This window comes from Camelus ferus, chromosome 23 (genome assembly GCF_009834535.1).
Source record: "Camelus ferus isolate YT-003-E chromosome 23, BCGSAC_Cfer_1.0, whole genome shotgun sequence".
In the NCBI taxonomy this organism is placed as follows: domain Eukaryota; kingdom Metazoa; phylum Chordata; class Mammalia; order Artiodactyla; family Camelidae; genus Camelus; species Camelus ferus.
This window is the reverse complement of record NC_045718.1, coordinates 12,322,416-12,343,600: the sequence shown is the minus strand read 5'-3', so window position 1 is coordinate 12,343,600 and position 21,185 is coordinate 12,322,416. Positions and strand designations below refer to the sequence as shown.

At 60.9% G+C, this 21,185-nt stretch overlaps 2 protein-coding genes across 3 annotated transcripts in view; both read left to right on the top strand.

The window, feature by feature from the left end:
* Positions 1–9,033: 9,033 nt before the first annotated feature.
* ASCL5 (achaete-scute family bHLH transcription factor 5) lies at positions 9,034–9,658 on the top strand. Its single transcript, XM_032466855.1, has one exon. The coding sequence runs from the start codon at positions 9,034–9,036 to the stop codon at positions 9,604–9,606; it is 573 nt and encodes a 190-aa protein (XP_032322746.1). The 3' UTR covers positions 9,607–9,658.
* Positions 9,659–10,993: 1,335 nt separating this feature from the next.
* CACNA1S (calcium voltage-gated channel subunit alpha1 S) overlaps positions 10,994–21,185 on the top strand; it is a 59,311-nt gene continuing 49,119 nt past the window's right edge. Inside the window, exons 1-2 of one of the 2 annotated variants that reach the window (XM_032466854.1) lie at positions 10,994–11,304; positions 13,434–13,539. In XM_032466854.1, coding sequence (XP_032322745.1) covers positions 11,153–11,304; positions 13,434–13,539 — 258 coding nt within the window. In that variant the 5' untranslated portion in view covers positions 10,994–11,152. The remainder of the gene's footprint in view (positions 11,305–13,433; positions 13,540–21,185) is intronic. The other variant, XM_032466853.1, reaches the window with a different exon arrangement.

Here is a 21,185-nt window from a genome sequence, read left to right as displayed (position 1 = left end):
CAGGCGAGGCAGGCAGGTTCCGGGCCGTGAACTGCCGGTGAGAGCTTCCCGGCACAGCAGTGCTCTGGACGCGGGCGGGTGGGGTGTGTCCGGAGCCGGCGTTTGTGGCAGGGCTGGTCCGGCAGCAGCCAGGCTGCTTCCCTGGGAGGTCTCCCCCAGGGCATGGGCGCTGGTGCCCCCTCTGCCCCCAGCACAGAGTGGCAAGGGTGAGGGGGCTTGCTCGCAGTCCTGCAGTGGGGAACTGGCAACTCCACGACCCTCAGCCGTGCTGACTCCAGACCCCTGGTCGTAAGCCACCTTTCGCCAAGATGCAGGGAGCTCTCTGAGACGTGGTAACAGCCTGAGGGAGCAGATGGCAGAAGCCTGGGGCAGCTGCACACACGGGAGGGGGACCTGGGGGCTGCTGTCCCTCTGGCCCCAGACCTGGGCTCCGCCAGCCCGGTTCCTCCCTGTGACATGGCTGAAGCCTCCTTCCTCGTGGGGACCCGCGATGATCCAGGGAGATCTGTGTGTGAGCAGCGTGAGTTCACTTTCCTCCCTCCTGCAGACCCAGGCGACCTCGTGTTCTGGAAGACCTGTGGCCGGGAGTCACTTCCCATCCACAAATGCTCTGAGTCGATGGGTGGTCAGGAGGGGCCTCGGGAAACCTCAGACTTTTGCTCTGTGGCCCTGAGGGCTCTCCCCATGAGACACATGGAAGGGAGCGTCCCTTTGGGGCAAAGGGAGCTAGAGCCTCCGTCCTCTGGTCCCCAAGTTGGTGGTGACCTGGGTTCCAAGCACAGTTCTCTGTCTGAGGTCGGTGCTGGGCCCTGGCAGGAGCGCAGGGGGCGATGCCATGCGATGGCCCGGTGGGCGCCCAGGAGGGCAGAGGCGCCCGTCTGCCCCTCAGCCCATGAACCAGCTCTGAGCGACTGGTCTGCACCTGGGGAGGCTCAGACGTGGCCCGTTTCCCTGTCAAAGGTGCTGCCTTCTGCAGACTCTCCTGGTTTGGGCTGCCCCTGCCTTCCCGCAGGGTGACTTTCCTTTCTCTTTTTTTACCTTTGAAATTAGCACCGATTATTCCCAAGAGTTGGGAACCACCCTGGGGCGCACGCCCGGTGCAGGCAGCAACCGAAGTCACAGGAGGGGCGTTAGGACAGCCACGTGCCTCCCTCCAGCGGGAGGCGGGCTGGACACTGGGCTCCCAACCGACATTCCAACCAGGGTCCTGCCTTTGCCTTCCCTTCCTCAGTGCCCCCTCAGGCACTCCCACCCCCACCCCCATGGAGGCTTTGGATGCCTTTGAGCTATTTCTACCCACGCTCTCTCTGAAGTCCGGCGAGGGGCCACGTCATGGTAACGTTTTATTCTCTGAGCCACATTAGCGCTTATCGGTGGCTTTGGGCCAAGTGTCCTGATGTCTTGGCTCCTAAGCTAGTAGCCTCTTCCTCCCCATTTCTGTGTAACTGACAGCGGGGGTGGGGGGAGGAAAGGGTCGGGGTGAAGCAGTGGGAGCAACGTCCCGAGCAGCCTGCCTCCTGAATCTCAGTTTTACTCATTCTCTTGGGCTGTTCAGAAAGACTCATTCCTGGACAGAGGAGAATTCCTGGCCAGTCCCAAAGTGTACACCAGTGTCTTTCAAGTGCCATCAGCTGTGTGGCCTTGGGAAAGTTACTTGACCTCTCTGGGCCTCAGCTTTCCTATCTGTCACAAGGATAATAATAGTCCCCACCTTCCTGTGAGGAATCCATGGCTGTGCGTGCACATGAGGGTCACTGAGGAGCGCGCCTGACCTGGAGGAGGTCCCACGTGAAAGTCAGCTCTCCGGTCCAAGCAGGCTCAGAATCCCAGGCACTCAGTGGCTGCGAGCCAGTGCGTCAGTTTCTGAAGGTAAACCCAGCAGGTCCCTTGGTGGCGAACGCGGGAATGAATTTCCCCAAAGCGCACTGCAGGCTGGAGAGGACGCGTGCGGAAGCTGCGCGGCCCTCGGCTCCCACCCTTCGCACTGGAGAGGATGGCACCCGAGCGGGGGCTCCTTCTTTCACAGCGGCAACCACAGAAACAGATCACTGCGATCCTCTTGTATTTAGAACTTTACAGCTCACAGAGTGGTCATACAAACGTTTCCACTTGGTCGTCAAACTGACCTGAGCAGATGGGGCAGGACGGCCGCCTCCGCGGCCCAGCTCCGGGAGTCAGGGCGGGGGCGGGGGCGGCTGAGACGGGACACTTTCCTCCCCCTCACGCTGGTGTCTCTCCCTTCTCCTCCCCTCCTTTGGCTTTTTTTCTCTCAGTCTGTGTATACAGCGAGCAGTGCTCATTCAGGAGCCCCAGTGCATGGATATGCATCTCATCAATGCCTGTACCAGCTGTGTTACCTTGGGCAGGTTGCTTACCCTCTCTGTGTCTCCATCTCCTCACCTGCGACATGGGATGCTGACATCCCAGGGCTGTATGAGGGTTCCCGAGCACACTTAGAGCGGAGGTGCGAGGTGGGCTCTGCCACTTACGTGCCGTCCAGGTGGCCCTCTGCTGTGCCCCACCCATAGCGGGGCCGCAGGACGGAGCTCAGGAGATGCCTGGCGGCTAGTTCTGCAGGTGCTGGGATGCATGCTGATCACATTCAGCTTATTTGGAGAACTGTGTGAACTGGTCACCCTAGTCCTTCAGAGGTGTGAGGAAAGAGCCAGGCCCTTGTGTGCAGAATTTCCCCTCCAGCCGTCCACCAGGACAGATGTGGCTCTGGCAGCCGCTGAGCGTGGGCATCAGTGCTGTGTCCAGATGCCATGTTGGGGGTGACACCTGCTGATGTGGGCCTGTCAGAGCCATGTCCCAGGATCTTGAAGCCTCAGGGGTTCTTTCCAGCACTACCCCAGCCGTACTGGCCACGCCAGCTCCCCAGGATTCTGTTCCTACAAGGACCACATGACTCACATCCATTCCTCTTACCTTTCCAACAGCCTCTGAGGGAGGTATCATTGCCCTCATTTTGCAGGCGCGGACACTGAGGTTTGCAGCATCAGCACGGCCTGAGGTCCCTCCGTCTGTAAGGGCAGAGCCTTGATCCGGTCCGGGAGAGTCTGGCCTAGAGCCGTGCCTCCCATTTGTGGGGCTGCCTCTCACACAGGGCTCCCCAGCCTGCGAGGTGCTCTGAGGAGCCTGATATGCTTCCCGGGGACCAAGGGCAGCGGCCTCTGGAATTGCCTTCCTGTGACACCCCAGTGTTGTAGGAACCAAGGAGGGACCAAGCCCCTCTCCCGCCTCTGGCTCCCAAGAAATCCTGTAAAGATCAGGGCTCTCGCCAAAAGGTTGGGCAGCCCTGCCTGGCCGAGAAGGTCATCGTGCACCACCCCGAACAGCTGAGCTGCGGCTCGGCTGTGTGACCCTGAGTGGCTCTCCCAGCCTCTCTGAGCCTCGAGTTCCTCATCTGTAAACAGGTGTGAGGGTTACACGAGATGGGAGCACAGAGCACCAAGCAAGGCCAGTCATCGGGGGACACCTGATCCACGCCAGCCTTCCTTCTCCAGGCCGTTCCCCTCCTTCCAGAGTCCCAGCCGAGCCCCCCCGTGTTTGAGCATCTGGCTAGGTCACTGGGTTGAAGCTCTCCGGGCTCCTCTCTCTGGAAGTGGCCTGGGGGCAAATCCCACAGCAGGCGGTACAGCACTGAGGGCGGTGAGAGGGTCTAGGCGGGCTCCGGGCGGAGGCCCACGAATAGCAATGCCTCCCTCAATGCCTCCCTCGTGGCGGGGCCAGCGGGGTGGGGAGGCCCAACCCAGCCGCCCAAGCCCTGTAGCTGCCTGGAGGAGGAGGCATCGGTCTCCAGCCCCCATGGGCACTCTGTGGGCCCGTGGTTGCCGGGCCCGACTGCCCCTTCTCCTGGGTCAGATCCAGGGCGGCATCACGGAGATTCGAAACGACTGATGAGTTTACGTGGGGGCGCTGGACACGCATACGGCGGGACTGGTCAGGTCATCCTCCTAGAAACAGTTACAGGCCACAAGGTAGACTCCCGAGGGGGACTGTGACCTTTCTTATTGAAAAAAGAAAAAGCATTTGCTTGTCCCGCAGACTTTAAAGTAGCATTCCCTGCAATGTATTCTATTTGATGTTAGTAGGCTTGACACCAACAAAAAGTGCTCTGAGGTCCACTTGGGGGCTTCTGGGTTACACGCAAGCAGCTTCTTTCCTGCAGGGCTTTCTCGCGGAAGCCAGTGCACCCTGGGCTCCAGGGAAGGAAGAAAGGGGCTGCATTTCTCAAAGCATTTGGCCAGGGGGCCCTTTGGGGAAAGAATACAGTGGCCACCTTTCCTGGAGGCAGGGGATGGCTGAAGCCCATGTGTTCTGCCGTCCCGTAGTCCCTGTTTCCTTACAAATTCTCCCAGTTTGGGGCGGCAGGGGTAGGGCAGGCTCTGAAAAGAAGTCTTCATGAAGGTGCCAACAAGCCCCGTCTCCGTGATGTAGGCTGTCGGGCTCCCTGAGTGGAAGGAGAAGCAAGGGATCATGAGCTCACTTCTCCCAAAGCCACTTCTGAGCCACGTTCTGGGTTTGAAGTGACACATTCAGCCAGTTTCTGACCTCAGACTCCCCCAGCTCTGGCCCCAGTCCCGCTGAAGACAGTGAGGGGAGCTAGAGAGGTAGAATGATGTTGTCTGCTCCGTAAATGGTCCAGCCTACTCACGTTCGGGAGCCCCTTTGCCTGATAAAGATGGCGCAGCCCTCCCCAGAATACGTGGTGTCAATCAACAATCGTTTATGGAGCAGGTACCGTGTGTTTCAAAGGCAAAGCATCTTGCTCTTGCAGTTTACAGCCTGGGTGGGGGGCGGTGTCAGGAAGGGCGAGCAGGGGGCCCTTCGGCTGCCTGGGCCACGGAGAGCGTGGGGCCGGGGAACGGGGGAGACGAGGCTGGGTGACACTGGACACCTAGGAGGGGGAGGGCCTGGGGTCTGCCTACTGCGCCCAGGAGTTATAATGATGTGCACTGGGGCTGGGGGCGGGGGTGTGGGCAGTTGGACCCTCAGGCTGTCTGTGACAGCGACAAGGAGCTAACAATTGGGCGGGATGGGAGGGGGAGCAAATCCTACATGATAGAGTCAGAAGCAGCAGGGCTTTAGGAAGGAAGCCCAGGAGCGGGCTGGCAACGTTCTTACCCTCTCTGTTGCAAGTCGGACTGGAGGTCATGAAGTTCCTTGGGCAGTATCTGACTGTGTGGGGTGTGGCTGTGCACACGTCGTGGTCACAAAGGGAGGCTGGTGTCACTGCATCGTGCAGTGAGCTTTGGGGACCTCCCACCGCGTGTGCCTGTTCCATTCCTGGAGGGGACAGAGCTGAGGAAGAAGCAGGGGTGGGGGGTGCAGACGGCAAGGAGCGCCGGGTAGGCGAGGAACCAGGCCCCTTATAAAGGGGAAGCATGTTGCCCACAGTTGCTGTTCTGTGGCTGCTGAAACCAACCCACGTGTTGATCCAGCTCCTTCCTTCAGTAGTCCCCGCCAGGCTCACTTGGGTGGGGGACGCCCTCAAGCACAATTCACAATTTCAGAACCACACTTTCAGCTAGTAAGTTGCTTAAGGCTGATACAACCTGCTGTTTTTGGTTGTTCAAAACAAGTAACAAAATACATTTAATTATGCATCTTTTATGTATCTGTATGTAATGAAAGTTTAAGTGACATGAATTGATCCACCCTCTCAGGGAGGAAAGTAGTAGATGTTAATAGAAAACCCCATGGCTCTTTGTTGGGGGTCCTCCCTTACCCTGAATTTTCTAAAAGACCTGGGGACTCACTCAGTCCCCAGGAGGGGAGTTACAGGGAGTCAGACCTGGAATTTATGCAATAAGCTACTGCCATTGCTTCTCATCGCCACACGGTGGCGCTGTCCACAACTGGTTCCTCCCAGTGGGGAGCGGAGACCCGGACTGGTTCTCTGCTGCTGGTCGGATCCTGCCCAGGTCTGCGGATCTCTGATGAGGAGGATCCCAGCACTCGGGTTTTCTAAGCTCGGGAGAGGGGGCTCCTCGGCAGGATCCTGGGGGTACGGCTCCCAGTGCTTGACTCTCAACAACAGAAGTCCATGGCCATCCTCCAGAGAGCATTTTTCAGGGGACGTTACCTTCCCAAGGACCACCCAGGTGACTCTCCGTACCTCTCTCACCAGAGCAGGAGCTCAGCGTGATGACTTGAATCTGCAGTGGAACAGCCCCTCCAACAGGAATCAATTTAATAAGACACGTGTGTTAGGTCAGCACAAGCCCCTCTGAACTTGTGGTTCAAATGTGAAGCTCCAAGAGAAACACTGGGGGAACAGGGTGGGGGAAGGAAAGGAGGGGGATCAGGATGTATTGGCTCACGAGATCACTCACTGTAGAAACGTGGGCTAGTAATTTAACGTTTATGAGCCTCAGTTTTCTCACCTGTAAAACCAGGTGAAATTAACACCTACCTCCTGAGAAGGGTGTAGGAATTAAATGTGTGATCACATAAAGCACTTGGCACAGTGCCTGAGCATGAAGAGAAATGAGTGACAGCTTTACCTGCCATTATGATTATTTCACTACTATGCCCTGCTCACCGCCCCATCCCAGTGCCCAGAGCTGTCCGGTGCACAGACGCCCGCGGTAAAACCGTGCTCTCGTACCCCCTGAGGATAACCTGCCGCACGGTGTCCTCGGCTCCTCCCCAGGTAAAGCAGCCAGTGGAAGACAGCGCAGACCACAGCTCACCTGCTTCCGGGGCCTCACCTGAGCTCGCTGCCGGCTTCTCAGTCCTTTGCTAACGGCAGAGAGAGAACCAGTTCGAGAACTACACGCGCAGGCTGTGAGGTCGTCTTGCTTGGGCACACTTTTCTGATAGTCTTACGAAAAAATGTAAGTAGCACGTGAGGAACATACATACGTATCCAATATTGGATCAACACCAACAGATAGGATGTCGTATTTATTAACATTGCCATTAGATGCAAATAAACTGACCTCTATCAACTTACATTTAAATAATTAAGTCGAATATGAATAGACAGGGATCGCGTGGGAGAGGACAGTCCATCTCACATTTTCGTCAAGCGGCACCCATTCCGTGCCAAGTGCTGGGAGAGGGACTGAGGGGCACTACCTAAGAGAAAGCGCTGGCCTCTGGTGGCTCACAGCCCGGCCGGAGACGCAGGCGCACGGACTTGAGGGTGCGCACTGGGGCTGGAGACCTCTGGACCTGGGGAGGGCCCCGCGACCTGTCCGTGTGAACTGAGGTGTAAAGTCAGGAACGGGCGGAGTGTCAGCAGAGACTGGTCCTGATGGAGCCGAGGGTCTGTTTGGAAGAGAGCTTCTAGAACCTTCCCTTGAAGGCACTGTCCCTTCAAAGGGGAGCCCTTGAAGGCTGTGGAGCGGGGGAGGGGTATGCGAATTTGACCTGGCGCCTCATACACTCGCTCCCAGTTTCGAGAGCAGATGCTCAGAGTACTGTTGACTTTTCCTGGTGTCAGTTCAGAACGGGGGTCAGAGCCAGCTGGGAACAGACCCGGGCCGGATAAGGGATGAAGACAAGAAGGCGCAGGAGACTCTCAGGAATCTGAGTGCGTCACGGACTTCCCCCTGTGGGGGACAGAGCCAGCCCCTCTCTGTCTCGTGGAAGGCCTGGCCCAGCGTCCAAGCTGCCCACCACTCTCCACGTGGGATGCAGCACCCACTCACCCAGTGAAGCTGAGGTCTTCCATGAGGACGGCACACAGAGCAGTGTGACACGTGCTAGAGTGGCATTTACAGGACCCTGTGGACACACAGAGAGGGGGCAGATCAGAGAGACCTCCTAGAGGGAATGGCTGCTACGTTGAGTCCGATAACCACGGGTGAGGAGGATTCATGGCACCGAAATTCAACCCAGGCCAGTTCTTTTCTAAAACAACAGTATGCTGGAGTCTGGGAAAGGCTGTGTATCTCAGTCTTGCCCCGACAAGCCCGCGTTCTGCCTCGTCCTCCCTCTCAGTTACTCAGCAAGTACTCGTGCAGAATCTACGGCCTGCAGGCTCTGGGCACACAGACGGGGAAGGATGGGCACTGGTGCTAAGTGCCAGGATGGTGGAGAGGGTGGCTCCCGGCCCCACGGGGACTGGGACACAGAGCACACTGGCGGTGCCTCTCGACGGGTGGAGAGCTTCGGAAGTCCTGATCACACGTGGGTTTCTTGAATCAAAGATGCATTTCCTTCCATAAAGAGTCAGAGCCTTGGTTGCAGCCAGGCTGCCCCTGGGGTCCCTCCTGCTAACTCAGTGAGCAGGCTCTGAGCCTCTAGGTGTGAGGCCCTGGGAGGCGTCAGTGGCCAGATGTATCCTCGTGCTCAAAGGGAACCGCTCCGCTGGGCACTTGCACACGGCCGGCCCTGCAGGGCGCGTCTTGGGGAACATTTTTCTCATGTGATGCCCATACGTTGTTAATCTCCCGAAGGGATGTTTCCATCATCTCCGTAGGTAGAAACCGTGCCTCAGAGAGGTCACCCAAGCCCTGGGGGTAACGCAGGGTCTGAACCCGGCCCAGCTCTACCGTCTTCGGCTGCAGCCCACCTCCTCCCCTCTGGATGCTCGCAGTCGCCCTGGAGGGTGGGGGTGGCACAAGGAGCCCACAGTACGAGACTTTCCTAATTGATGTGTTCACTGTCCTCTTTAGAGACGGTTCCCCGGGACCCTCTCCCGGGCCGGCGCCCTCCTAGCTGCCTGGGGATCCCGAGGGCCGCGAGGACCACCACCAGGCGCAGGGCCCCCCGGAGCCGCAGGGTTAGCGCCGTGGGAGGGCCCGGCCCCGGCGGAGGCCCAGCTCTGCATCCGGACGTCCCGCATCCCGGCCGGCTTGGAGAGGTGCCCGCTGAGCTGCTTCAGTGTCCGCACAGTCCGCCCCGATGGCTCGCGTTAGGCGTTCCTCCGCCGCCTCCCGCCAGAGCGAAGAGAAGCCCTGACGAGTCCGGGGACCCAGCGCCGCGGCTGGCGATGTGACTCGCCGCGCAGTCAGGGCGCGAAGACCCCGAGCGGGGGCGATTCGGGGTCTCGTTCCGGCTGCGGCTCCCAGCGGCATCATGAACGACGACTTCTGCCGGGCGCTGGTGGACCGCCGGCCCGCGGGGCCCCCCGGCTGCCTGCCGCTGGCCGTCGGGCCCCCTCCGCGGCCGGCGCCGCTGGCCCGCGCCGAGCCGCTGGACGCCGTGCCCTTCCTGCTGTACCCGGGCGCCGCCGAGCCGCCCTACTACGACGCCTACGCGGGCGTGCTCCCCTGCGCACCCTTCCCCGGCGCCCTGGGCGTCTGCGACTACCCCTTCGAGCCCGCCTTCATCCAGAAGCGCAACGAGCGCGAGCGCCAGCGCGTCCGCTGCGTCAACGAGGGCTACGCGCGCCTCCGCGGCCACCTCCCCGGCGCCCTGGCGGAGAAGCGGCTCAGCAAGGTGGAGACCCTGCGCGCCGCCATCCGCTACATCAAGTACCTGCAGGAGCTGCTGAGCGCCGCCCCCGACGGCGCGCCGCCCGCCGGCCCGCGGCCCGACCGCCCCGGCCCCGGCGAGCCCCCGGCGGCCGCCTCGCTGGCGCCCGACTCCTCCGAGCCCTCCTGCTGCTCCTCCTCGCCCTTCTTCGAGTCGGAGGAATGCAGCCACTGACGGGCTGGGGCCCGCGCGGTGCGGCGCTTCCGCGTCTGCGACGCCCTCCCGCCGCCACTGCCACCCAGACTTCGTCTCTTCCAGCTGGGGCGGCGGGGCAGGGCGGGGTAACGAGGGCCACGAGAGAGACCGGAGCCGCCCGCTGGGGGCAGCGAGGGCGCGCGCCTGGGGAAGCGCCGGTGCGCGCCGCGCCCCCTCCAGGCCGGCCACCCGGAGCTCGAGTTCAGGCTCAGGTGCAGCCAGGGAAGGTCGGAGCCCAGGTCCTCGTGTGTCCACTGGCCGTGGTGGCCTTGCTCAGTCCACCGTGGCCACCGGGGAGTCCCTAGGGAGCGAGCCTGCTTTGGTCCGCATGGCACGCCCCGGTCTCCACGAGATGGCCTCAGACACCAGCGTCTTCTCTGGGACGCTTGCTTGCCACCCCGCCCACCAGAGGAGCCACGAGGGCGAGGCAAGGCCAGAACGCCTCCCACTCAGCCCAGATCAACCACAGACACCGCGGGGGAGGCGGAGCGTGTGCGTTGGTGGTGCCCTCTGGTTTCCTTAATGGAAGGCACTCCCACACCCCTCACCCTACCTTGTGGCCTTTTCCTTCTTTCCCCCCTCCAGGTTGGGTGAGGACTGCGTTTTTCCCCCTCAGACTGTACTCTGTGGGCGTGGGGACCACATGGGTATGTTGGCACTGTGTTGCACCAAGGGACTAAATAAAGCTGTGCTGAGATTTGTGATTCTTGGGTCGTGGTCCAGGCTCCCTTCCCTGGTGCCCCTTCCTCATTCCCACTCCACCTCAGAGGGCTTGCTTCCAGGGTGTGGGAGGTGTTCTGTTAGCGCATGCACTCGACTAACATTTACCGAGAGCTTAGTGCATGCCAGGGACCATGTGGGGAGGGGACAGAGCCCCAGAGATAGACCCGCCCCTTGCACAGCTGGAGGTGGGAGGTGGGGGGAGGAGGGATCAAAACCCGCAGCAGTCACCGGGCCGGTGGGGCTGCTGTGCCCAGGGTTAAGGTGCCTCCCACCCGCGTGTGGGGGTGGAGTGAGGGTGGGAGGAGTCTTGCAGGTACTGAGATGGGGCAGGGTACTGAACTGGGCCACCCGGCGCCTCTGCTGGACAGTGTCCTGGGGTGGGCGCGGGGGACTAATCTTGGCACCAAGGAGCTACCCTGAAGCTTGAGGCTCCAGATCTCTTCCTGAACTCTCTGTTGCCCAAGGACTGACCCTTTCATCCTGTCCCCCTCTGCCCCAACCCAGGCCTGCATACAAGTCCCCCACCCCCAGCCTCCTCGGGCCACACTGGGATGTCACTGGCTGGGCTGGGGAGGGTGACAGCTGTCTGGCCTCAGGAGCTCAGACCGGGCAGCAGGGAGCCAGCGGAGGCTAATTTTACTCACAGGGAGCAGGGAGAGTGATCCCCGCCCCGGCTGGCTCAGCAGGGCAGGCTTGCCCAGTGGCTCCCCCGCCCAGTCCCCGAGGCAGGGGCACTGGGGACGCAGGGAGGAGAGGGCAGAGGCTGGGGGAGCAGGGGAGTGTGAGGGTACACCGGAGAGCCATGGAGCCACCCTCGCCCCAGGATGAGGGCCTGAGGAAGAAACAGCCCAAGAAGCCTGTTCCCGAGGTCCTGCCCAGGCCGCCCCGGGCCTTGTTCTGTCTGACCCTCGAGAACCCCGTGAGGAAAGCCTGCATCAGCGTCGTGGAGTGGAAGTATCCTTCAGGGCCGAGGGGCCTCAGGGCTGGGGGTCATGGGAGTATCCTTCAGGGCCAAGGGGCCTCAGGGCTGGGGGTCACGGGAGAGGGGTGGTCACAGATCAGAGGCTTTGGGGTCCGGAGAAGGGACTTGCAGCTGGAGTCAGGCGCCCTTGGGGAGGAAGCCCTCGGCCCGGGGGTGAGGGGAGGGGGCTGGCGGGCCTTCAGGGCTGAGCGTGAGGCCCAGGTCCTGGAGGCAGCCCGGGTGCCTGTGGGGTGTCTCTGGAAGGTGCTGGCACATTTCTTGGGGCTGCTGGAAGGAGTGCCCAAATTCCCAGTCCCCAGAGTCAGGGGCCCCGCTCAGCCTCCGTGTGACATGGGACACGAGACGGTGGGCCTGCCTTTGGGAAAGTCCCCCCTGATGGGAGGGGGTGAGAGCTTTGAGGGGTGGTGGTCCCCTCTGGGCATGGGCTGGTGGAGAGATGGGCTTGAACCAGGCTCTGCTGTGAAGAGCCAGCCTGGCTAGGACGGACCGCCCCAGGGACTGGGGCTTGAATCCCTCTCTGAGGTGGCATTAGCTCTGGGGGAAGAACGATGAATATTTCCGGATTATTTGGGGAAAGGAGGAAGGCGCTGCTGAGGGGCGGGAGGCTGCTGTCAAGTGGGTTCTGAGAGAGCCGATCCGGGATATTTGAAATATTTCTGAAGGGTTTGGAGGACCAGGCTCCCACCAGCTGCTCCTGAGAAGAAAGGAGAGTGAGGAACAAGAGGACCAGGAGCGCACGGGCCGAGTGGGGGCAGCCCGGGGTGGCCCGGCCCTGCCTCCCCCGCCCCTCAACTCCTTCCGCACCGGCCTCTAACGGCCCGCATCCCCAGGCGGCCACGCTGCTCACCAGCAAGCACAGGGAGCCTGGGGCTGCACCGCAAAAGGGCTGGCAGGGGCCTGAGAGGTGGGCACACGGCTCTGGGGCTCTGATTCGGTCGGTCACAGTCCGGGCCTCAGGCTGCAGAGTCCAGGTTTCACCCCTCATGTCCCGTGCTCCCACCCGCCGGGTGGGTGCTGAGCCCAGCCCGCACCGGCCACAGCCTCCCTTCCCGTTTCTTCGAGGGCCCTGCGGGCTGTCTGTGCTTGGCTCCTCGGGCATGGGGGGAGTGGCGGTGGGTCGGGGTGTGAGGGGGCAGGTGCTTAGAGGGGAGGGTTAGGACTCCCTGGCCCCTTTAACCCTTCTACATGGTTGGTGGGAGTGTAGATTGGTGTGACCACTGTGGAGAACAGTATGGAGGTTCCTTAAAAAACTAAAAATAGACTTACCATGTGATCCAGCAATCCCACTCCTGGGCGTATATCCAGAGAAAACTCTAATTCAAAAAGATACACGCACCCCAATGCTCAAAGCAGCACTATATACAACAGCCAAGACGTGGGAACAACCTAAATGTCCAGCGACAGACGACTGGATAAAGAAGATGTGGTGTATATATACAGGGGAATATTACTCAGGCATAAAAACGAATGAAATAATGCCATCTGCAGCAACGTGGATGGACCTAGAGATAATCATATGAAGTCAGAGAAAGGCAAATATCATATGATATCACTTATATGTGGAATCTAAAAAAAAAAAAGGCACAAATGAACTTATTTACAAACAGAAACAGACTCACAGACATAGAAAACAGACATGGTTACCAAAGGGGAAAGGGCGGGGAGGGATAAATTTGTGATTTGCAGATACACGCTACTGCACATAAAATAGATAAACAAGGTCCTGCTGTGCAGCACAGGGAACTGTATTCAGTGTCTTGTAATACCCTATAGTGGAAAAGAATCTGAAAAAGAATATATATATATGTATGCATAACTGAGTCACTGTGCTGTACACCTGAAACTGACGAAACACTAAATCAACCAAGCTTCAACTTAAAAAAAAGAGTCCCTGAGTAGCCCTCAGCCGGGAGTCAGAGCTCCGCGGTCCCCAGGTGTCTCAGTGGATGTCCCCTCTTACGGGGGAGAGGGAGGCAGGTGCCCTGCGGAGAGCGTGCCGGCCCCTCAGCCTGGCACTGGAGTCACTGCAGACCCTCAGAGCTCTTCCCTTTAACCCTGCAAACCCCGCCTCACTCGAGGGCTCTCCTTAACCCTGCACCAGACCCTTCGAGACCATCATCTTACTCACCATCTTTGCCAACTGTGTGGCGCTGGCCGTGTACCTGCCCATGCCGGAGGATGACAACAACACTCTGAACCTCGGCCTGGTAAGATGGACCTTCCCATCCTCCTGCGGCCTGGGCTGCGGAAGGCTCCTTGGGGGGCTGCGCACAGTGGATGATGCTGGAGTTCGGCCCCTGAGGATACAGACCCCGCGTCCCACCGCCAGCAGGGCTGGCTGAGCGGCTTAGGGCTCTGCAGGTAAACCTAACCTTCCCAGGCTGGACTCATCGTATGAGCAGCCAGCACTGAGCGAGGGCCCGCTGTGCCAGGCACAGCGCTGAGCTCGTGGAGACTAAGCGCATGTCACCTTCGGTACAGCCCCTAAAGCAGTCCCATTCGACAGACGTGCGAACTGAGGCTGAGTGAGGCCAGCGGTGGAGGCTGAATGCTGATTCCCCTTCCCGGAGTGTAATCGGGAAGAAAGCTGCTTCCACGGAGCTGGCCTTCCAGGAGAGTTCGATGGAGGGGTCCCAAGAGAGCATGTGTGTCCCCAGCAGCACGTACCCAGGCCGTAAAGTGCCAGAGCCAGAGAGGGCTTTCCAGAGTCAGGCTGACCCGCCTCCTCCCACCGCACGCTGCTTTGCGGATGAGAAAACTGAGGCTTAGAGAGGGGGAAAGACTGACTGAGCCGAGAGCCAGAGAACTGATAAAACGCTCGAAGTTCTTCCGGCGCTTGTTAGATGCCAGGTTCTGCGCTAAGTTTTCCACATCGTTGTCTTTTTCTCTCCCTGTAACAACCCCTGTGAAGTCAGTCCCAGGATTAGACCAATTGCAAGGCAAGGAAACTGAGGTTTAGGGGGTTGGGTCCCCTGCCCAGGGTCACCCCACAACCACGTCTTCACACAGGGTCTCAGGCGCAGGCCTCTGACTGTGACACCCGGCCTGTTTCCGCTGTGCTGACGTGCCTCAAGCCCCTCGAGACAGCGGTGGGCATCTCGCGCCCAGGCTTCCGTGGGGCCAGGATGGTGGAGCCGCCATGGCAGCGGCTTTTTCCTGCACTGACTCTGCAGGGTGGGAGGAAGGGGGCCAGCAGCCGCCCGAAAGGACGGCATTTATCTCTGCCTCCACTTTATGCTGGTTTCCATGGGGCTCTATCTTGAGGTGGTGAGAGGCTGGGGTTCTGAGTGAGTGCCAGGCTATAAGTGGAAAGACTTGGAGCCAAGTGTGGAAGCAGAGTGAGCTCTGACGTGGGCCCGTCCTGGGCGGCTGGGCTGGCGGGGTGGTGGGGCTGCAGAGCCCCAGCCCGGCAAGGCTGCTCACTTCTCTACGCTCTGGATTCCAGGGGGACCCTGGGTCCACCCCACCCTTTAGGGTTTCATATTTCGGGGCCTCAGTTCCATTTCAGCTCCTTAAGACGTTGACTATTTTGGAAAGGAATGCCACCCTCCTGGAGGGTATTGAATCATCCCTCAGTGGCTGAGTCGTCTCCCACCTTAAAGCAAACGGCCGCTCTAACACTTTGAAGCAGGGCTGTGCGCTGGCCTTCAGCCCGTGGGCTGAGCTACAAAGTCCTGGGTACATTCTCGTGGAGAGAGGGGGATGCACTCCCTGGGACAGGCAGACCTGATGGGAAACCTGCCCAAAGCAGCGACTCTCAGGTCGAAGTCAGAGCTGGACGGGCTATTGCAACCAGCGGGGGAGCCTATGTGTGGAGCCCAGAGAGGGAGAGCGACACACAAGGTCCCACGGCCAGCTGCTCGCGGCGGCCTCCCCACTCCCACTTGTCAGTTGTGTGTTCATCTCCACGAAAACCAGCACGAGGGAAGTGAGCGGCTTCGGGCAGGAGGGAGGGGGTGGTCTCCGGCCTTCTGTTGGCTGCTTCGTAGGCCTCGGAGGGAGGCCAGGGGCCCCCAGGCGCACACCGCTTACTGAGTATTTATGGACGCCTCTTACAGCCCTGGCGCGCGCAGGGCCTCACTGGCGAACAGACGTGGTCCTCATCTTCGCAGCTTAATTAATCCAGTCAGCCAAATGAGGAGCTAAAATGAAGTAGGAGTGGGCAAGGGGGGGCACTGGAATATCGTCCTGGAGGGGACCTGAGCGAGACATGGGGTCAGGGCAGCTCCCTGATCCTAGAGGACAAGGACAGGGATGGCTTCACGGGGCAGGGGGACCCGGGTCGTCCCACCAGTCCCGGCTACAAGAGGGTCCCGTGTGTGCTTGGGGCCAATGCTCCGTGGCCGTGGTATCAAAGTGTCAGATAACTGCATCTTGAATCCAAGTTTTGTAAGTGAAGTCCGATGGGGACAGGGCGCATGGACCAGGAGCTGGGCGCACAGTTCACGGCTTCTACCACCTCCCACCCCGCCTTTGCCTCAAAAGACAGACTCTCCGCTGAGCCCCTGCCTCCTGGGCCGCCTGGTAGGGCCCGAGCACGGTCCTGGGAGGGTCAGGGTTGGGCACACGTGCTCTTTGGTGGCTGCACCCACCCTGGGCTGACCGCACCGCAGCCCGTGCAGGTGGGCTCTGTGGGGCCCAGCCTCAGCCGGCCCCTTTCCGGTGCCCAGAGTCTCCTGCAGTTAGGCTGCATACCCTTGGGTGGAAGCAGCAGGGCTGTGTGAAGGGCGGTGCCTGCTCAGTCCCCGCCTCCGGCTGGGGCATGGCTGGGGCATGGCTGGATCCCGAGGAGGTGCCAGGAGGGTCTGCCCTTCCCCACACAGCATTAAAGAGGCAACTTAAACCCATCGCAGGAGGCTACCAGAGGGGGGCTTTTTAGCGCCTTTAGTGACACTCACTGTGAACAGGGCTGGAACTTCCCTCTGTACTGGGCCTGCCAGTGATGGGCAGGTCTTGGAGGAAGGTTGGGCATGGAGGAGAGGCTGTCACAGCCCTGCAGGAGGAGGGCCCAGGGGACCACATGTGCAAAGGGCCGGGGCCAAGAGATGGAGATGAGTTGGGATTTAGACAATCTCTCAGGCCACCGCGTGGAGTGTGGGTTGGGGGGACGGTGGGGTGGAAAGGAGGGGGAGGGGGAGGAGGCCTCTCAAGTGCCCAGACATGAAATGGGGGAGCAGAGCTGAGGCCCGGGTGACAGTGAAGATGGATAAGAGGGCAACGTTGGGATTTAGCAGCAGGCAGTCCATGGACCTGGTGCCCGCCGGGTGTGGGGACTGAGCGTTGGGGAGAGGAGGGAGAAGGAGAGGGTGACACTCGGGTTTCAGAGTGGGTGACGGAGCACATGGCGACATCACTTTCCGAGACAGCGCTCCTGGGGAGGAGCAGGCTGGGCTGGGGGAGGAGGGGCAGAGTGAGGTCAGCCCCGGGTGGCACATGTGCTGGGGCCTGTGTCTGCCGGGCGAGTGGACCTGCAGGTCTGAGCATGGGGGTCAGACATTTCCTCACTTCGGATGACTCCAGACTAGCTGGGGTGAGGGGGTGGTCAGGGAGCAAGAAAGCCTTCCCACAGGGCCTGCTGGGCTGCCCCGGGGCAGCTGGTGCCCTCGCTCGTGGGGGGGAAGCCCTGACCGCTGCCGCGGAGGGGAGCTTCCCTGGGAGGCGGGGCCCCCTGGGGACTTTTCTCCCGCCCTCCTCCTCCTCCCCTGCCCTCACCGAGGGTGAGGGACTGAGCTGGGGTTGTCCCCTGACTGCCTGCTCTGTGTCACTGGGGAAGCCCAGGGTCAGAACAGAAGGGGAAACTGAGGCCCAGAGGGGACCAGGAGTCCCGGGGAGACGCAGCGGGTCAGAGGACGGCCAGGAGAGGGCTGTGACTTCTTGGAGCAGCGGACATGGACCCTGAAGTTGGCCGGGCTACAGAAGCAGTTGGTGGCTAAGAGAATGGGTCCTGGAGCTACAGCGGTGTGATCTTGTGCGAGTTACTCAGCGTCTCTGTGCCCTCAGTTCCTGCATTTGTAAAATGGGGACAACATTGTGAACATCAGAGAGGATTCTGGATGAGCCGAGACCGTGTGAGGTGTGCTGCCTTGCCCACTGACCCAAGGAATTTTATGGCACACACGTCACAGTGCCTCGGGGTGGGCTCCCCAGCCACAAAGCCCCTGGTCACAGAGACCCCGGGTTGCTCTAGAGTCAAAGGGTATAACCCCTAATAGCTATGACCGAAGGATCGCTTCAGACAAAACTCCTCTTCACCCCGCCCACCACTGTCCCGATCTCTCTGCCCCTTCGTCTTCTCCCCTCCCAGCATCCGACTTACCTGAAGGGCCCCCCACCCACCCTCCAGCCGCTTACCATCATCACCGCCGCCATCAACAGCCAGCACCTTCGGGCTCCCGCCCTGAGCCAGGTACCTCTCTAAGGCTTTCGACGCACGATCCCGTCAGGGCCCACGACAGACCCGCAGGGCAGGCGCTGTTATTTTTCTTATTTTTCCAGATGAGTAAGTGCAGGCACAGCGAGCTTAAGTCGCCGCGCATGCCCGGCGGGCCCTGCGGGCAGACCTGTGTCCTTAGTGGGGCACTGGGTGTGGCCCTCTGGACATCAGAAGGGGCCACAAGAGGCGAGGGGTCTCAGCTTCCCTGGGGAGTGGCTGGGGGGGGAGGTCCCAGGACAGCAGGTGCCTGGCCTCGCTGTGATCCTGCCTCCCCCTGACTGTGGACTCGCTGCCCACCCAGAACCCACATTCAGAGATCCCGCCCCGGCCTCTAGGCACGACTGCACTGGCCCAGGGGAGGAGGCTGCTTCAGGCCTGCAGAGTTGGTGCCTGACAACCCGCCCCGGAGTTCTCCCAGCAGAGTGAGGGCTGGGGGACCCAGGCCACAAAGGGCACCGTCTGTCAGAGAGGCAGGAGGATGAGATAGGCCCTGAGCTGCCACGGGGGCCAGCAGAAGGGCAGGGAGATGCGCAAGGGCAGCTGGAAGCCAAGACCAGAAGTCAGGGTGCTGGCCGCCAGCCCAGACCGGGATCCTGCAAGTTCAGCCCAGCCCCTTGAAGGCCCACCTGCTCCCTGAGGCCTGAAGGAGCCCTGCTCCTGGGGGGGACCCCTGACTGCGTCCTGTCGGGAGGATCTCCATTCCAGCCTGGGCCAGCTGAGGGGACCCACGTGGAAAACAACAGTGGCAGTGGTCAGGGCTTCCAGTTCCGGGCTCAGGCTGGAAGCAACCGCTTTGGCCGCCTTCGCTACCATTTCACCAAACGATCCTGAGTCAAAATGCGGTTCTCAAAAAGTAAAAACATGACTCTGATTCAAATCTGCAAGGAGGACAAAGGCTCATTCAACTCGTAGGAGAGCAAGTAGGAGGGCCAAGCTGGTTCAAAGAGAATTCGAGGAACAGAGTGTGTGAATCTGGAGAAGAAACGACTGGCTAGGATTGCCACGCGAGACACTGAGCTGGCTGTGTCCTGCAGGACGGTGAGAGTGTGTCGTCAGGGTGGTGGTGACGGACCGTTTCTGTCAGGCAGACTCCATTTGTGTTTCTATAGGACAGAATCCCGAGGGTCAAACAAAATTACAGCCCCCAAGTCAGTGGTTTTCAGGGCAGGGGAGAGAGGCACCTTTGGCGACGTCTGGAAGTTGGCGGAAATGTGTCCCGACCGTGCCCGCATTACCAGCATGTCCACCCCAGCGAGCAGAGGCCAGGCATGCTGGTTCCTGCCCCACGACGCACAGGCCAGCCCCTCCCACCAGCAGAGAGCCATCCCACCCAAACGTGGGTCTGGCTGAGGCCGAGAAACCCTGCTCCAGACAGCGAAAGAATCCTTGCGAGGTCCGTTATAAAACGCTCCAACAGGACGTTGTAAGGACGTGGAGCCCTCCCTGTGCGTGATTTCCAAGTCCTGGGTGATTTTTGGTAACACAGGGCAAGTTGGCCTTGGTACTGCTGGCAACACAGGGCAAGGCTTGCTGGTCCTGGCCCCCCTCCCCCCTCCTGCCCCCTGCCCCCACCCAGGCAGCAGACCCACAGCCCCTGCACATTCCTGGGGCTCAAGTTGCTGCCGCCTAAGCCCCTGGCATCCAGGGCAGCTGTCTTTTTATAGGGTCCAGAGTGTGCCCGCTGACTGCTGGGGCCACAGCCCACGCCGCCTCCTCTCAGAAGGACCCCATCTCTGGCCCTGCCCTTCAGAGACCGGGACCTGCACGGCCAAGGCGTCCAAGCCGGGGCCACCAGACACAGGTCTGGCAAAGTGAAAGGAAAGCCTGGCTTTGAGCCCCGGCTTGGAGCCTGCCCCCTCCCACCGTGGGGACTCGGCACCCCCCACCTCTAATCTGCACCCTGCACCCCAGGAACGGGGTGGACACTGGCATAGAGGACAAAGCCTTCGAAGACGCCCTGAGCGCTTGGCCCAAGCTGTTCAGTCTCGTGGGAGTCGTAGCAGCCAAAACCGCCTCCGAGCTGGACTTTGGCCGGCAGCTTTCTGAAGCCTCTGAGCCTCGGTGCTCCCACTGTGCCCGAGAGCACGGGCTGCCCTCCAGCATTGTCGTGTCGACGGGCGCACGGAAATCGTGTCCGGCCTGGAGCACGAGGACGCCCAAGTAGTCATTCCGTTCCCCCTGCCCTCCCTGCCTCCCAGCCCACAGCCCAGTCCCGCAGAGCTTAGGCCCGGAGGCAGGGCAGGAGCTGACATCCAGGCGTCCCCGGGGGCCCTCTCTCCCCCTCCAGCATGTCCTGGTGGCTGAGACCACAGAGCCTGGATTCACGCTTCGGCTCTGCCACTTGCTAGCTGTGTGATCCTGGATCCTGTGAGATCCCGTTCCTTGTCTGTGAAATGATGAGTGCCCCCCTTGCAGGGTCCCTTTGAGGATTACATGTGTGTATGCGGCCAGAGCAGGACCTGGCACGTAAGGCGTGATTGGTAAACCATGGCTGTGAGCATCAGGATTGCCTGAGAGCCCGTCTCCCGCCCTCTCCTGGGTGGGCGCCCTGCCCTCCGCTCATCCCCTGTCAGCACCCACCCCGTGCACAATCTCCTCTGTTACTCAGCTCCGCTGGCTCCTGTGGCTAGACAGCCTGGCCGCCCGGACCCGCGGGAGCAGGTTCTCCGCGTGGGGAGAGGGGTGGGGGAGGCGGGGTGTCGGGGAGACCCTCTCAGACCTGTCTATTTGGGTGAGAGTTCACCAGGGTAAATATAGCCACTTCCCTCACTCCCTCGGGTCATGTTCCAAACCTGGAGGCTGAGGTGGTCGTGGAGACAGATACCAGGGCCCTGGACACGTGGGGACAGTGTGGCCACGGGGCACCAGGCTGGCTTCCCCAAGCCCCCGCTCACTGAGTGCTGCAGGGGGGCCGGCGCCTGGCCCCCCCAAAGCCCGCCTCCCTCGTGCCAAGGAGGAGGGATAGCAGAGTGGGGAGGGACCCAGCCCACAGCTCAGGGCCCGAGAAGCACCATCGTCTTCCTAGAAACCACCTTTTCTTGGGTTCCAAGCCCATCTCCACCTGGGACGGAGAGAACTTCGGTCGCGGCTGCACAGCGAGCTCCGTGCCGCCTGCCACCCGGCTCCGCACCCCGCCCCTAGCGCCTCCGTCCACCCCGGTCAGGGCCGGATCGTCCAGTCATGTGGTGCCCCCAGGCTGCCCTCTGAAGGAGCCTGAGGAAGCGAGGACCCTTGGCAAGGCTGGGCCTGCTCTCTCGGGGTCCCCAGGGCCCCTCACAGGCTCGCCGCGTCATCAGGGCCCTGTGGGGAAGCAGGCTCCAGGCCGCTCTGTGCTTGAACCTCTGAGCCCTGGGCACAGTCTCCGTTTGGCTGGTGAGGTGGCCTCTCTCTTCCACCCCACTTCCCACCTTCGAGCTTTAG